General features: G+C 36.4%; 2 protein-coding genes across 2 annotated transcripts in view; one reads left to right on the top strand and one right to left on the bottom strand.

Annotated features, from left to right (window-relative positions):
• The window catches only part of LOC145985415 (ATP-dependent DNA helicase Q5-like), a 360,878-nt gene that overhangs the window by 9,384 nt on the left and 337,106 nt on the right, over window positions 1-14,388 (top strand). The window lies entirely within an intron of this gene.
• The window catches only part of LOC145985414 (uncharacterized), a 254,264-nt gene that overhangs the window by 31,203 nt on the left and 208,673 nt on the right, over window positions 1-14,388 (bottom strand). Inside the window, exons 10-12 of the mRNA XM_083119412.1 lie at window positions 12,467-12,558; window positions 9,996-10,263; window positions 2,358-2,468 (exon numbers count right to left, since the gene is read on the bottom strand). Of these exons, the coding sequence (XP_082975538.1) occupies window positions 2,358-2,468; window positions 9,996-10,263; window positions 12,467-12,558 (471 nt within the window). The remainder of the gene's footprint in view (window positions 1-2,357; window positions 2,469-9,995; window positions 10,264-12,466; window positions 12,559-14,388) is intronic.

Below are 14,388 nucleotides of genomic sequence, written 5' to 3'. Positions count from 1 at the left end.
TTCACTTTGGTCTATTGTGGCAATTTCATAGATCTATGGCATTTAATTCTCGAGCATTTTTTTAAATTTTTTTTTACACATCGTGGCAAGTTTGGAAAGCGCACACTTAAAAAGTTCCTATCCGGAGAAGCTTACATGCGAGAGAGACTTCCCAGATAGCACGTAAGTTAACTGCAAGTTAAATCGACATTCAATTTAACTTGCAGTTAACTTACGTGCTATCTGGGTTCTATCTTCTAAAGGTTAAATGGAAGCTTAAATAATTTTTTATGTTTAACAATTAGTAGCATTTTAGCAGAAGCAAGAAATAGAAATAGCATACTTTAAATGTAATGGGTCTTTAAGATCATTAAATATTTTATCTCTTATGTTTTTCAACTTAGAATCATAGATGGTACAAATAGTAACAATAAAATAAAAACACACTTCAGTTCGAATTTTCAACAATAAAAGGGTCACTGAAATATGAATAGTCAAAATTTGGTGGCCCCGATAAGAAAGAATCGTAGAAGACATTAACAGACCTTGATATTATAAATAATTAAAAATATTCTTCATAGGAGTTTTTGTGTGTAGTCAGATATATTGTAATTTTACCATTTTTGTGTAGTAACTGTGGTGTCTCATTCAGATTTCAGTGGTTTTTAATTACAGCTATTTGTGATGCACAAATGCCCAGGAGAAGAAGCAGACATAAAGGTAAGTATACCATATTCATTTAATTATGATTTTCTTTATTTTATATTTTTAATAACTTTTTGAATGTTGATATTATATGTGTCTGTGTGTGTGGAAATAAAATGTCAAAGTTATGGACATTTTGATATGCAGAAAAGGTTTGAATTGGAAATTGGGGTAAAAATTCTGCAATCAGTTCAATATATCCATGCTAGTTTGGTTATATTGTGGTGTACAATGTGCTTCTAATTTTAACAATTTTCTTTTTATGGAGGTAATTGTCTAATATCAACAGACTGATTGGTTTTTATGCTATAATGCATTCATAGGGGTATTTTAGTATAGAATATAGTTCTATAAATGGTAGGAAGGTGGCACTAGTGATCACTTACTTACAGGTAGCCAATAACAACAAAAAGTTGGGAAAGTTGAAAAGGACATAACAATAATTCTGAAAACAGCCGTATGGTAATGTATTGTTATGATATCAATCAATCAGTCAATCAATATCATAGGCATGACTTGACAGGGGCAAGGAGGTCAATTGTACCCTAAAATTCGTAGGTTTGTTAAAATTTACAAGTTAGGTGCACTTTTGTTAATCTCGTGAGACCTGAGGAGCAAAGTAATAAGGAGTAATATTTGTAATTTTGCAAATGTTGCAGTTATTTGCAAATAATCCTGCGTGCAATTTTTATGAGATGGAAAACATTTTGAGTCTGCCCACCCAAAGTTAAGTCCCAAGTTTGATTGTGCTCCCTCAAAATTAGACCTTAAGTTATGCCCATGAAACATGTTCATTAATCGTTAATCATTACAATAATGCAATCGATATTGTCATCATTGATTATAATGCCATCTCTGTTTGCAAATGCCTGATGGTATACACATGAATTAACATTTTAAATTTCAAAAGATTTAAAAAAAATGCAACACAGGTTTAATAAGCAGTATGGAAAGAAACAGAACAAAGAATGGGTTAGTAACCTAAAAATATAAAACAAATTACAGGTATGACAAGTGTGAAAAATAACAATAAATAAATAATAATAATACAATACAATAAAATAAGCATACATATGACAAGGAGTGTGAAAGTGATAAATTAATAATACAAAACATAATATATATATGACTGAAAGACTACAAATAATGTATCAGGTGTAATTTTATAAAGCTCAGTGATAAACTATTTCCACATATTGTCAAAAGCTCAGAATAGATTCTTGGTTGCATCATAGTTTTAGCACAAACTGTGTTTGCAATATTCACAGTATAACTTAAATTCTTTCAACCATGCAATTTATACAGACTAAGTACAGTTAATCCACATTGATGTAGAAAATGAGTTGACTTAGTGCATGAAAAATTGAAAAATTCAACAAAAAGATTATATGGCATTTTGTGCAAACATACCGTACAAAGATCTTTTTCCTTACAAATCCTTTGCAGTTGATTGGAAAGCCTGAAACTATCATATTCGTGACCTTTGCATCTAAGTATGAGCCCAGTAACATCAAGCTCTGTATTCCCTCCTCAGTACCATATGCTACTGGCTTGTACTCATTTAATAAACCCATGTACACTAGTAAACATTACTAAATATATATCTATTAGAAATAAATTGCTATTACTCAGGAGCTTTAGAAAGGAAATAATCTGCAAACATGATAATCTACCTGTCAAGCTGGATATTTCCACCACCTTCATCAGTATCCTCAACAGAAATACTAATCCCAGACTTGTTATTACTGTATGGGCCTTGTCTCTGACCAGAAGTAGAGAAGGATCTAAATGGAAGAGAATTACCATATTAACACAAAACACCAGAGATATTTGCATTTATGGAAAATATATATTTAGAGCAGATGAAATGACAACCTTAAAGTGAAACAAGTGTATTACCCTGAGATATTCACACATAAACATCATATGTAGAGCCCGGAAGTTCAGGCATTTATTTTCGTTAAAATAGGCAGGCAAAAAGGCATTTATAATGTGGAAAATAGGCACTAAAAATAAAAAAGGCAAAATAAACCGAAAAAAGATGCACTAAAAATGAAAAAAAGGCAAAATAAACCGAAAAAGACAAATTTGGAAGTCACTTACTTTTATCTATAATTTCTGGCAAAATGTTAAAATCTACATTGGCAAGAGCATTTCATTTTCTCCGTCTTAATTGCACATAACTACAAGGTGTTTTTTTTAAGTTCTCAACATTCATTAATAGTCGTCGGTCAGAGAGAATGTTTTTCATAATAGAAAATGATCTTTCTACTTCGACAGAAGTTATTGGAGCATACATAAAACAAGCTAATGTAGCTGGACTCATTTTGGTAACAGCATTTTCACCTTTTAGAATATCACAAATTGTTTTCAATTGTTTCAAGTCCTCATTTGCACTCACTACCCGTTTGCACTTTTCCGCAACAGCTGACCCCTTTTCTCCTGGCACTTCCATCATCTGCTGCATAGATTCCTTGTAGATTTTCATGGATGCTATAATTGTAATTGTCTCTGGCAATGCACCATAATGTGCAAAAATAAACTTGAATAGCACAGGAGTTTTTCCATGGAAGCCGCTTCATTTTCTGGAAGAGCATCTATCACCTCACTGATTTTTTCAAGGTCGTTAGCAATATATAGCTGCTGATATCCAGGTTCCCCATCTGGTCAAGACTGGTTGCGAAGGTAAACTAAGTTCAGATGCAACTTCCTTAAATTTTCGGGTTCGAGAGGGAGATTTCAGAAATATCTTCTTTGTGTTCGAAATCAACCTGTCCACTTCAGCAGTCAATCATGCACAAGGAAATGTTAACCGAAAGGCAATATCGTAACTGAGCATGAAATACATTTTTCTCACACTTTTCTCCTTCAGCAATGTTGAAACATGCATGAGTTCAATATTACATAAATAAGACGAAAATTACTCGCATAATAAATGGAAGAAAAATAAATGCCAACAACGTTTTTTCGGAGAAAAATAATTTATATACACATTTTTTTAAAAAAATGGTCAAATTTCATTGAAAAAGGCAAAAAAGGCATTATAATTAAAAATAGGCAGTGGGGTCCCAAATAGGCAAAATAGGCAAAATGAAAAGGCTTCTAAAACATTCGAAACAACATAAGAAACGTATATCCGGAAAATTTTTATCAATATATGCAGTAGATAAAAAGAGGCATTTTGCCAAACTTCCGGTCTCTAGTCATATGTATTAAGGCTCGGGTGAACTTTTGGCTGACGTCAACACAGGCATTTTTTAAATTTCCTCTCTTTTATGAAAATCGCTATGATACTCCAAAATCTGAAAAATTACATCTCCTTAGAATTCCTTCCAGAGTATTCACGTGAATCCTTGAGTCATTTGTTTTCACTCTTGTCTACATATTCCATATAGTTTCATGGCCATATATAAGCCTATTAAACTATTCCAATTATCTAGACAACAGCGAAAGCAAGCCGCATGAAGATTCAGTTCAGTTCAGTTTTTCAGAACTGCCACACCACAGCCTGCAGCCCGGTACAGGGCCCTGGCGTCAATTATACTGGGCCGAGAGGTTCTGAATTTTGCGACTTGAAGCCTGAGCTGGAAACTACCTGGAAAGAAGTTTGGAGTTCACAAATCATAAGAGGATTTTTCTTTCTCTCCAGTGTTGGTAAGAAATCAAAGGTACCGAGAGGTGACTGTCACCTATGCAGCCTCAAAATTTGAATTACAAATGTGTGGCCATCATCGAGATTGGGCTGGAAGGGTGAAGCAACTTGGCAACCACCTGGAAAGATAAAGGTAGCCTTTCATTCAGGGTTCACCAGCGATAGGAGGAAATTTTCTTTCTCAGGGTGGGTAATCAAAGGTTGGTCCCAACCTTGTTCCTGCATTTAAAAACAGAAGTTCTGGTGTTCACACCACAGTACTGGGGTCATAAAGGTAGCTATTGGTGAGCCCAACTTAAGAGTTCAGTATGGGGGGCTTATGGCAACAGTGTTGCTGGATGAAGAAAGCTCCAGAGCACATCAAGCATCTGTTGTAGTACACGCTGCAACAAAAGTTAGTGGTCAACGGGTACTGTTCAATACAAGAATGCATGACTTGGTGGGAAGCTGTTCATTCTTGCAGCTGTTGGCCCAGAATAATGACGGACAGTGGAGGAAGATTTGAAAATATCTGTTTCAGGATATACTTTTCCTAAGTCTTGCTGTCTATTTTATCACATGCGTCGGCAGTGTTTCTCTTTCTTTTATGCACAGAAAGGCTAATTGGGACTGGACCTACAGTTTAAAGGGGGATCCGAACCACTATGTGCCTCCAACGGGTATCAAACCCGGGACCCCTTGATTAAGAGGCGACGACGTTACCACTGCACCATCGGGGAGGCCTCTTTCACATTTTTTGGTGCACTGTTTCATTTGAAACGGAACCATGTTCATTATACCAGCATACACCAAAGCAAATCCCCTTCAGTCATCGCATTTTAATCAAGGGATTAGGGTTCGATACCCGGTGGAGGTACATAGTGGTTCGTATCTCACATAAAACTGTAGGTCCAGTCCCAATTAACATATCTGTGCATAAAAGTGGATTTAAAACTCAATTAATCAATTACTAGAGGTGTGAAATAGATGAAGTTCTGTTGTATTTGTGTGAACAATGATTACAGAAAGAGACAGACATCGGGAATATTCAATCTAAAATGCTCTCGCTTTGTGTCCATCAGTTAACGTTATTGCCTTGCAAGCAATAAGTCCCGGATTAAATTTACTTAAGTATCTCATAAATCTATTCCCTATTTATGCATTTGCATCAAACTTTACTATCTGGAAAAGAACTGTTCAACCTTTTTATGTTCTTTTAAAATAATGCTGTCAATACTTTTTATAATACTTAGTCGTCCTTTGGGAAGAGCAAGTGAACCGGGGGTCTTCCCACTATATCCCCCAGTGCATACAATATGCCTGTTTTTGGAGGAAAATTACCCAAAATGAGAAAGCACGGACGCAAATAATAAACCACTTGACCCCAAGACGGAGACCTATTCACAAACTTTTGCCTGACCATTCCTCGCCACCTTCCCTCTTCCCAACTCATGTTTGCAGCGAGTGGCAACAGGCAGAAGGCTGTTATTTTTAACTCCCCAAATTGCGATTAACACAAGAAAGGAAAGTGTATTTTTTGAATGGTCTGAATTGTAAAGGAAGGTATAGACCATCAAAAACTTACATTTCCTCTACTTTTTGCATATTTATTATTTTCTCTTCGAATGTTAATGACTTTTGTTTCTGACAGAAACACACTTGTTTGGGGGTGGGGGTCTCAAAAGTAAAAGCTCATAACAACCCATACTGAACTCTTAACTTTGGCTCCCCAATAGAGCATGGTGCTGATCAAAAAAATGGCCAAGGTCGTCAACGTGTGTTCATACATGGGGAGGGAAGGACTTCAAGTCAGTAATAAAGCCTGAAAAATGAGTGAAGAGGCAGAGGAGAAAGGATTGGGGGGGGGCACATTTGATATACTCCTTAATACCATACAAGAACATATTTGATTTCCTAAATGAGCTTTATTAATTTAGTTTTTCTTGTTTACTAGAAAAGAATATCTGACACCCTGCTCCTATTCCCCTTTTCCTGACATCACTACTGATTCAAGGACTTCTCAGGGAAACTGTGGAAGCAAACCTACAGCCTACAGCACGTTGTTGACCCAGTGCTGGGAGATTGTCATTGGATGGGTACTGGTTAGTAATTTACCAACAAATATCTTATACCGTATGTAGGACTAAGGACAGGTTGCGAAATCCTGGAGGAGAGGGCTCAAAAATCCCCCCACCAAAAATTTCCAGGAGGGGGTGAGTTCTTGTTATAACAAACAAAAGATAAGCAATTACTTTTAATTTCAAATATACTGTACTATGAATAATATCGAAAACACACACAAATTAATGTAGTTTTGAGTATTGAATGCTTTCTCTCTCAAGAGATCATTAATATACCCGATATCAAGTCGATGTCTCTAATATTTTACGAAATATAGCACTTTGTATTTCTGCACATATCTTGAAGCCAGGCCATAATGTCCAATTTATATTAAATCAGAGTCAATACTCAAATTTTCGCCAGTCATGTCAAAGTTATGCTTCATTATGTCAGGAAGTGTTCAGAAATTTCCAAGCAAGCACCTGGTCATCTATATATAACGGATATGACAGCTTGATCAATATTCTGTAAATAAACTGCAAGAGTTGCATAGATTTGATTATAAGAAGGAAATCTGTTCAGTCCTTTGTTTATGGAGATCTGTAACAAAGATGTAAATTTATGAAAGTATCTTAAAAATAAACCATCTTCAGGAAAAGAATTGCCCTTAAAGAAGCCTACTGATGACGCAGACCTTTCTTCAGAAACAGATGTTGTTCATTTATCTAATCTCACTTTCCAGAGCCTGTGTGAAAATGATTTAGTATAGTTGAAGCCTCATATCACATGTATTTCTTTTACTATACCCATACCTGAGAGGGGCCAGAGCATCCCATTAGCCCACTGAGTTTAGCTGAGGTAAAGAAACAGATGAAATTGAATATGAAAGGTGACCGAAAGAAATAGGAAGGTAAAGATGAGGATGGATGCTTTGTCTTCATGATTTTTTTTTTATGTTATAGCTGTGATTGTATAATTTTTCAAAGGCGATTTATGCTTGAGGATGATGACGACAGAGGGTGGCCTAAAGGTTCAAGAGATGAACTGCCTAGTTCATCAGCCTAGTTCAGTATGAGAGCAGCCTAAAGTATCGCGATAGATGTTTCCGCTCACTTCCTTCGTCGCCTTCAGAGTTCAGAGTTGGCGATCAAGTGCAGGTATCTCCCTAGCCATGCAGCTAAGCTATGATGCTTTTAAAAGGATGATATTTGTTTGATTTTAATTTTGAGCATTTTCCCTCATCAGCATCCCGCAAGTTGTGTTTTTCCTTCCTAATTTTGTGTAATGCTATGGGTCGCTCTTCCTAGTTATTCAGCTGTTGATATGAATGATAGAATAGATTGAAAGGACATTAGAAACAAGGAAAGCACTTTTCAACTTACTTGTAAATGTTCTATTAATTTCGGTGGTCTCTGCCACCATCCACTTGGGAAACTCTATGCTTCACTGTTGGGTTGACTTCCAGTTCCTGTTTTTCCCTCGCTTACCGCTAGGGGTGCTGTTGTAACCAGTTTGTCTGTTGCGTGTGATAGGTTTGAGTTGTTGCAAAACCGGGAGCCAAACATGATGTGCCTGACCGCCGTCGATATTCAGCTTGATACTGGGTATCATGTACCTCAGGAAAGATCTCTTGTGTTTGCTTAGGGCACTGGCTATTTTGCTCACTGGGTTGTGTGAGAGTTTGATGTCCTACTGTTTCAGGGTCTTGGCTAGGCGGTTGTATGTAGTCTGGTGGTAAGGTTGGCAAGATTGTCACACCTGTATTTCAGCTTTGCTACACCAGTAGAGAGTTGATGTACTGTGTACCCATTTTGAAGTCCTATGTCTTGTCTGTAACAATGGTAACTTCTTCCTTCAAATCTTCTTTCCTTGAGCAGTGCGAGAAAGCTCTTCGGTAGAAGTTAAGCTATACATTAGCTTTATGTTTGGGTGGGTGGTTGGAGTTGGCTATGGGAGTGGACATGGCTAATCCTTCTGTTTGTGAAATATTTGTCTTGAAACTGAAAATAGTTGTGCCTGAGGCAGATTTCCAATAACTTGGATACCTGACACTTTCACTGGTGAGACCTTATTGGCAGCAAACCATCTTTCCACCGAGGTGAGGGCTAGTTGATCGGGATGGAGTTATACATGTCGACTATATCGACACTAGCAAGTTTGGCATGGTTAGCTTGCACTGTTGAGGTTTTTAGTTCTTTGGCATCTGTGCTGTTGCAGAAACTGTATGTCAGTTTGTGGTTGAGTACAGAGATTTTCCTTTTTAGCCAGTTTATGAGGTGGGCCGTTTGTTGGTTGAACCCTGCGACTATGAGGTGCATCTGAATTCCCTGTTTGTGTGTTTTAGAAATACCATAGGCTATGGCGGGGGATGGGTGGGTGCTGAGGAGTAGTTTGCAGTCCTGCTGGTTCAGCATGACACAACTTTCAACTGCACACTTAATGATACACTTGCACTTTTTGGTTGGGTCACTTTCGATGGTTTTGTAAATTTTCATGCATTTTGCGAGAGTAGTCACTTTTATACATGATCACATACTGGTTTGTCTTATCCAATTTTATGCACAAGCGGTTGTTTGATTTCAGCCAAGATTTGAAGTCGGTTAGAACTGACCTGATTTTTATGTGGGTTGGGTGGGATTTGGATGCTTTATTTAGCGTCACCTTCTGCAGGATGCCTGCTGCTGCTGACACAAAAATTAAAGAGAAACACGCAATTATGCACTTTTCGCAAATCACCTCAAGTTGAACAAACACAGGATCCAAAAAATTTGTTACGCATGCAGCGCACACAATGATTGACACAAAAATTAAAGAGACTCACACAATTATGCACTTTCCGCACGAGCTGAATATCGACAGTGGTCAGGCACATCATGTTTGGCTCCTGCTTTTGCAACAACTCAAACCTATCACACGCAGCAGATGAACTGGTTACACCAGCACCCCTAGCGGTAAGCGAGGGAATGACAGGAACCGGAAGTCAACCCAACAGTGAAGCATCGAGTTTCCCAAGTGGATGGTGGCAGAAGCCACCGAAATTAATAGAACATTTACAAGTAAGTTTTGCAGAAATCTTTTTAGTACTCACATCTTCTAATTATCAACCGTGTTTTTTATTCCCTCTATCATGAATAAGATTATATTTTTTAAATTGTGAGTAATTTTATTTGAAAAGCTCACATTAAATAGATAATAGAGGCCAGCAAGGGAACCTCAAAGAATGCTTCACACAAAGCATTTTAAGTTTGCTCTAGGAAAAATAAATTTACCACAATTAATTATTTAACGCAAGTATTCTCTAAAATTATTGGTCACACTTAAGTTTTCCATTTTATTCTCTATTAATATGTTAGGTAAATATAGTTTCTGATTTCATGTTATGAACAAGAATGTAAATCTTTCACCGCAGTGTCTCTCGTCTAGTAGAGGGGTCTGTAATACAGTTGGCTACTCTCTGCTGGTGCTCAAGAGCTATGCTGCCAAATTAACGATTTCTGGACTTAGAAAACTTTCAGGGCAGTCAGGTAACATTTGGAGAAGTGTACATACAAGAAGAGCTAAATAAAGATACTTGTTATAAATTATAAAATATTCTTCAAAGAAATGCAAAATTGCTTACCCAGTGATTCCTATAGGAATTGAAGCAACACAGAGAATTCTCGCATTGCACACCCCATTACATGATGTTACTGTTGGCTCTGGTTGCAGACTCAACACGCACACCTGCCCAACATAGCCATCACTGTTACACACCCACACGTCCTTCAAGTTATGGCAATTGAGTCCCAATGTTGGTGCTGCACAGGTAAACTGTAGGCCAGCTCTTGTCTTCCTTATCGGCAGAGGAGAAAGAAACTCGGGTGAAGGTCGTCTGTCAGCAGAAAGCGCTGGAAGGAAAAAAAATGTTATTTTATTATTTGTGCAAACAAATTTTGACTGCTGGCTTTCTAAATATGGCTATGATTTATATCTATCTTGATTGTCTAACGCCTGAAAGGAAACTATGACCTCCTAAAACACTGAGGATTAGGAAAAAAATAAAGACTTCTGATCATCTCAACATCAGTGGTTGAAGTTAGTGATTGCAAGTTGGAAAATTAAACAGAAATTTTTAGTTTCGTACCTACCTGGTTGTCTACCACTTTTGGTGCCTAAAATTCTGATATAATATTATCTCATCTCCTTAAATGTAGAACCAGAACTAAAATAAACTCCACGACACAACCACCCAGTGGCATATTCCCCCATGTTATCTGGTTTACCACCAGTATTTTTTCATGATATAGAAATTTCCAGAAAATTTGAAGTTTTCGGACTTCTGCTTTTGATTTACTTGCGTGCCTTCATTGATGTTTTATTTCTATTATATCTAATTAATTTATAACAAATATGTACAATAAATGAGAATTGTTGCTGTAAACCAGGTCAAATTTTCAGAATACACCACTGCAACCACTCTTCAAGAACCAAGGCCTGTCAAGTGGCTTTTCGTTGGGAGATACATGGTCAGTACATCGAGTCCCATCACCTATGTTTTCTGGCTTTTGAGAGTGGAACCCGCTGCTTCTTTTCAAGCAGCTCTCCACCTGGTCTTATGATGCTGGGTCAACACTGATTTTATTTAGTTCCCATTGGGAAACGATCCCAGGACTGCTTGCACCAAAGTGAAAGTGCCAGCCATTTGGCTGTACAGGAGCCCATCCTTTAGTGCAGATGTGTGAGTTATTTGATATTTTAAGATTACTGAAGGAAAAAAATCCTTATGTTTGTTTGGCACTTAAATGGTAACATTCTGTGAATGTGTCCACTGCATCAATATTCACGAATCAAGTAACTAGACTGTACTTTGTGTCCATTCATCAATTTCATAATTTAATCATAATATCACTCATCCCCATCTTTGCAAATTAGCCAAAAGTGGCACAAAAAGTGAAGTAAAATAAAGTAAATTAATCAATCAATAGACTATACTTACAGGTTTAGAATAACAGTTCAACTTCCTTTGACATTTTGAAAATATCACATTTTCTTTCTCAACGTTTTATGAGATGATGATAATGACCTTGTGTTGAATCACACCTACACCTCAAAGTTGGCAGGTGTTCAAATACTTTAAAAATTAAAAACAAAATAAAAATTATAATATTGTGTGTATAAAACATGGTACATAAAGAGCACACAAGCATTTGGATGAGTTGTTTCATCTGTGTGTTCCTTTTTTCATTATAAATCGTAAATGAGAGCAAATTTATATAAAATGTAGCATATTGTATATCTGTGGAAAGAGGAAGTGTAGTTTTTAGAGAGAGAAGTGTTAAACACTTAAAAACATATTTTGTATGATCTTTTGAAAAACAGAAATAAAAACGTTTCCTGGGGAAAACTCAATATTCTAAGTCCTGTCCAGAAATGGTTAAGCTGCTTGACTGTTCTGGCCCCAACTCTAGAAGGGGCCGACGTTCAACATCCAAATTTGGAGGCGTGATCAGCACTTGAAGCGGAAAATGTTAGCTGGAGGGATGTTTGGTCGAGTCTTGGGGTTAACTTGGGGGATGGTTTAGCATGGTGACAATCAGACAGATGGAAAGTTGCTTTGCAAAAATTTTGCGAGCTGGGGATACCATCCCCCACATCCCCCCTCACTTTGAGCACTGCAGCCAATGGTCAATTCTCTTTTGCGTTTGAGCAATTGAAGAGCCACTTAAAAAGATGAAATATCAGTTTCTGGTCTACAAGCCAGTTAACGTAGAAGCAGTGATATGATATGATGCACTGCCCATACATCACCAACAAAACTGAAGCTTACACCCATGACTTCTCTGCTTTTTAGTTTGGTGTCACTGGAGGATGTGTGGATGGTACCTATAGGGTTCGATGGTTTTCTTTGGGTATGAGTTTCCTTTGCTGTCTGGGATATTTCGAAGTACAGAGTTACAGGTGGGAATTCTTTGTCTGGTGTGTGTATAATAATAATAATAATAATAATAAAAGTTTGGCAGGTTTTGAACATAAAAGTACATGCAATTTAATCTACATAAAAATTTATTGAATTTCTATACTTCAAGGTATTTGAACAAATACAGGACTCACCCAGTTTTTGCTTTGCTTCATTGAAAGACTCCTCCCAACTTGCTCTCTTCTCTGGTTTAGTGAACACTACTGATATATTCTCAATGCCACCTCTGCACGAAAGAAGGAAATTAAAAAACAACAATCAACAACAACAACAACAACAAAAGATTTGCATGTGATAAAGAAGATACGATTTTACATTCTTGACATAAAATAGATTTCTCTGTATTATCAGTCTAGACCTAGCCAATTACTAACTTAATACACCTTTAAACCTTTAATATGTTGTGTTATGTGTGTGTGTGGGGGGGGGGGAAGAGGTGTATTTGTTCAATGGCTCCTTAGCAGCCAAGCACATTGAGTACTTGATTCATAAGGTTCTGGGAGTGAGTCCCAGTCTGATTACAGAGATTTTTCACTTCATCAATTTCATCTAATCATCATTCATTCTTACCGTCATAATTATTTAATAATATATACTTCATTCAATCAATTTACAATAGGTAAAAAAAATACACATTTTGTCATTGATTTATTGCATCCTAGGATGCACATTCTGGATGTTTCAATGGATGATATTCCACTTGGGAAGTCTACGCATAAAGTCTACCAAACAGGATGTTAAGGAAAGTGTATGAGAAGCCTTCTTACAGCAAGAAAATTATGATATTTTACATGTACACATTCCTCATATGATCATGATAATCATACCTCCAACTTCTTTGGCAAAGACCATAAGCAGAATGTTTACCCGGCATGTTTTCAATGTAGGATCTGATCTGTTTGATGGAAATATGGTGGTATCTGTGATTTTGCGCAATGAATTGTGGGGGAAGTTGTTCACTGAATATCATCCATTGTAGGGATGTGCTGAAGCCGATTACAGATGTATGAAAATCGGCCGAAATTGACACATCTGCATCGGTATCGGAATTGGCAAAAATTCGATATTTAAACCGGTACAGATTATACTAGAGTTTTTACCTTCTAATAAGTTTTATATTCTAGTTTTGTAAGATTTATTGAAAATTTGGTTATGATTCGTCATTATTGTAGAGTTTTTGTAATAAAATTATTGCAAACTCATTCAGAGGATCAACCTAACTATAAATCGGAAATAAAACAGTACATTGCTGAACCAGGATCTGCTGTTGTATTGGAAATTCAAAAATGAATATTCAAACCTAAAGCAAATCCTGAGAAAATACTTGGGCATATCTGCTGCATCAGTATTCAGTGATTGAGTGTTCAGTGTTGCTGAACAGACTTCAGATAAGAGAAGAAGTAGGTTACTTCCTGAAGTGCATCAAAATCTCGTGTTTCTGAAGTTGAATCTGGCAGAACAGGAATTCATTTTGCATTTCAAAGAACTGCTTGTGTACTAATGTTTAATCTCTTGAGAATCCATGTTCTTCTTAAAGGTTCACATAACATTTTGTAGATGCAAATGTACATTCGCATCTCTTGAGAATATGTATGTATATACATATGATATTCAATAGAAATGTACATAGCAGATTTACTTTTGTCATGCTGAAAATAACATCCCATTTCTGTTTAATAATCTTATGTATCGGAATCGGTTAAATATCGGCATCGGTATCGGTTCCAAAAATTATCGGTGAGTACATCGGCATCAGTAAATTTTCAGCTTCCTCACATCCCTAATCCATTGTAATAATGTTCCACCTTAATTTAAAGAAAATAAAAGATTCCTACTAATGTGTACTCCAAAGAAGATCAATATGATACAGGTTTTTAAATATTTTAAAGTGTTATACAATGCAACAAAAATGTGCAAAAATATAAAATTATATCAGTACAGCTAGCAATTAAACATAAAATTCTTGGATAAGATAAATATTATTGTTATATCTTTGTTTATATCTTATGGTATCATGATGCATTTATTAACTATTCATATTATTATTATTCAATTA

The sequence above is a fragment of the Lepisma saccharinum genome, chromosome 3 (assembly GCF_977018435.1).
Source record: "Lepisma saccharinum chromosome 3, izLepSacc3.1, whole genome shotgun sequence".
Classification (NCBI taxonomy): Eukaryota; Metazoa; Arthropoda; class Insecta; order Zygentoma; family Lepismatidae; genus Lepisma; species Lepisma saccharinum.
This window is presented reverse-complemented; position numbering and strand designations above follow the sequence as displayed.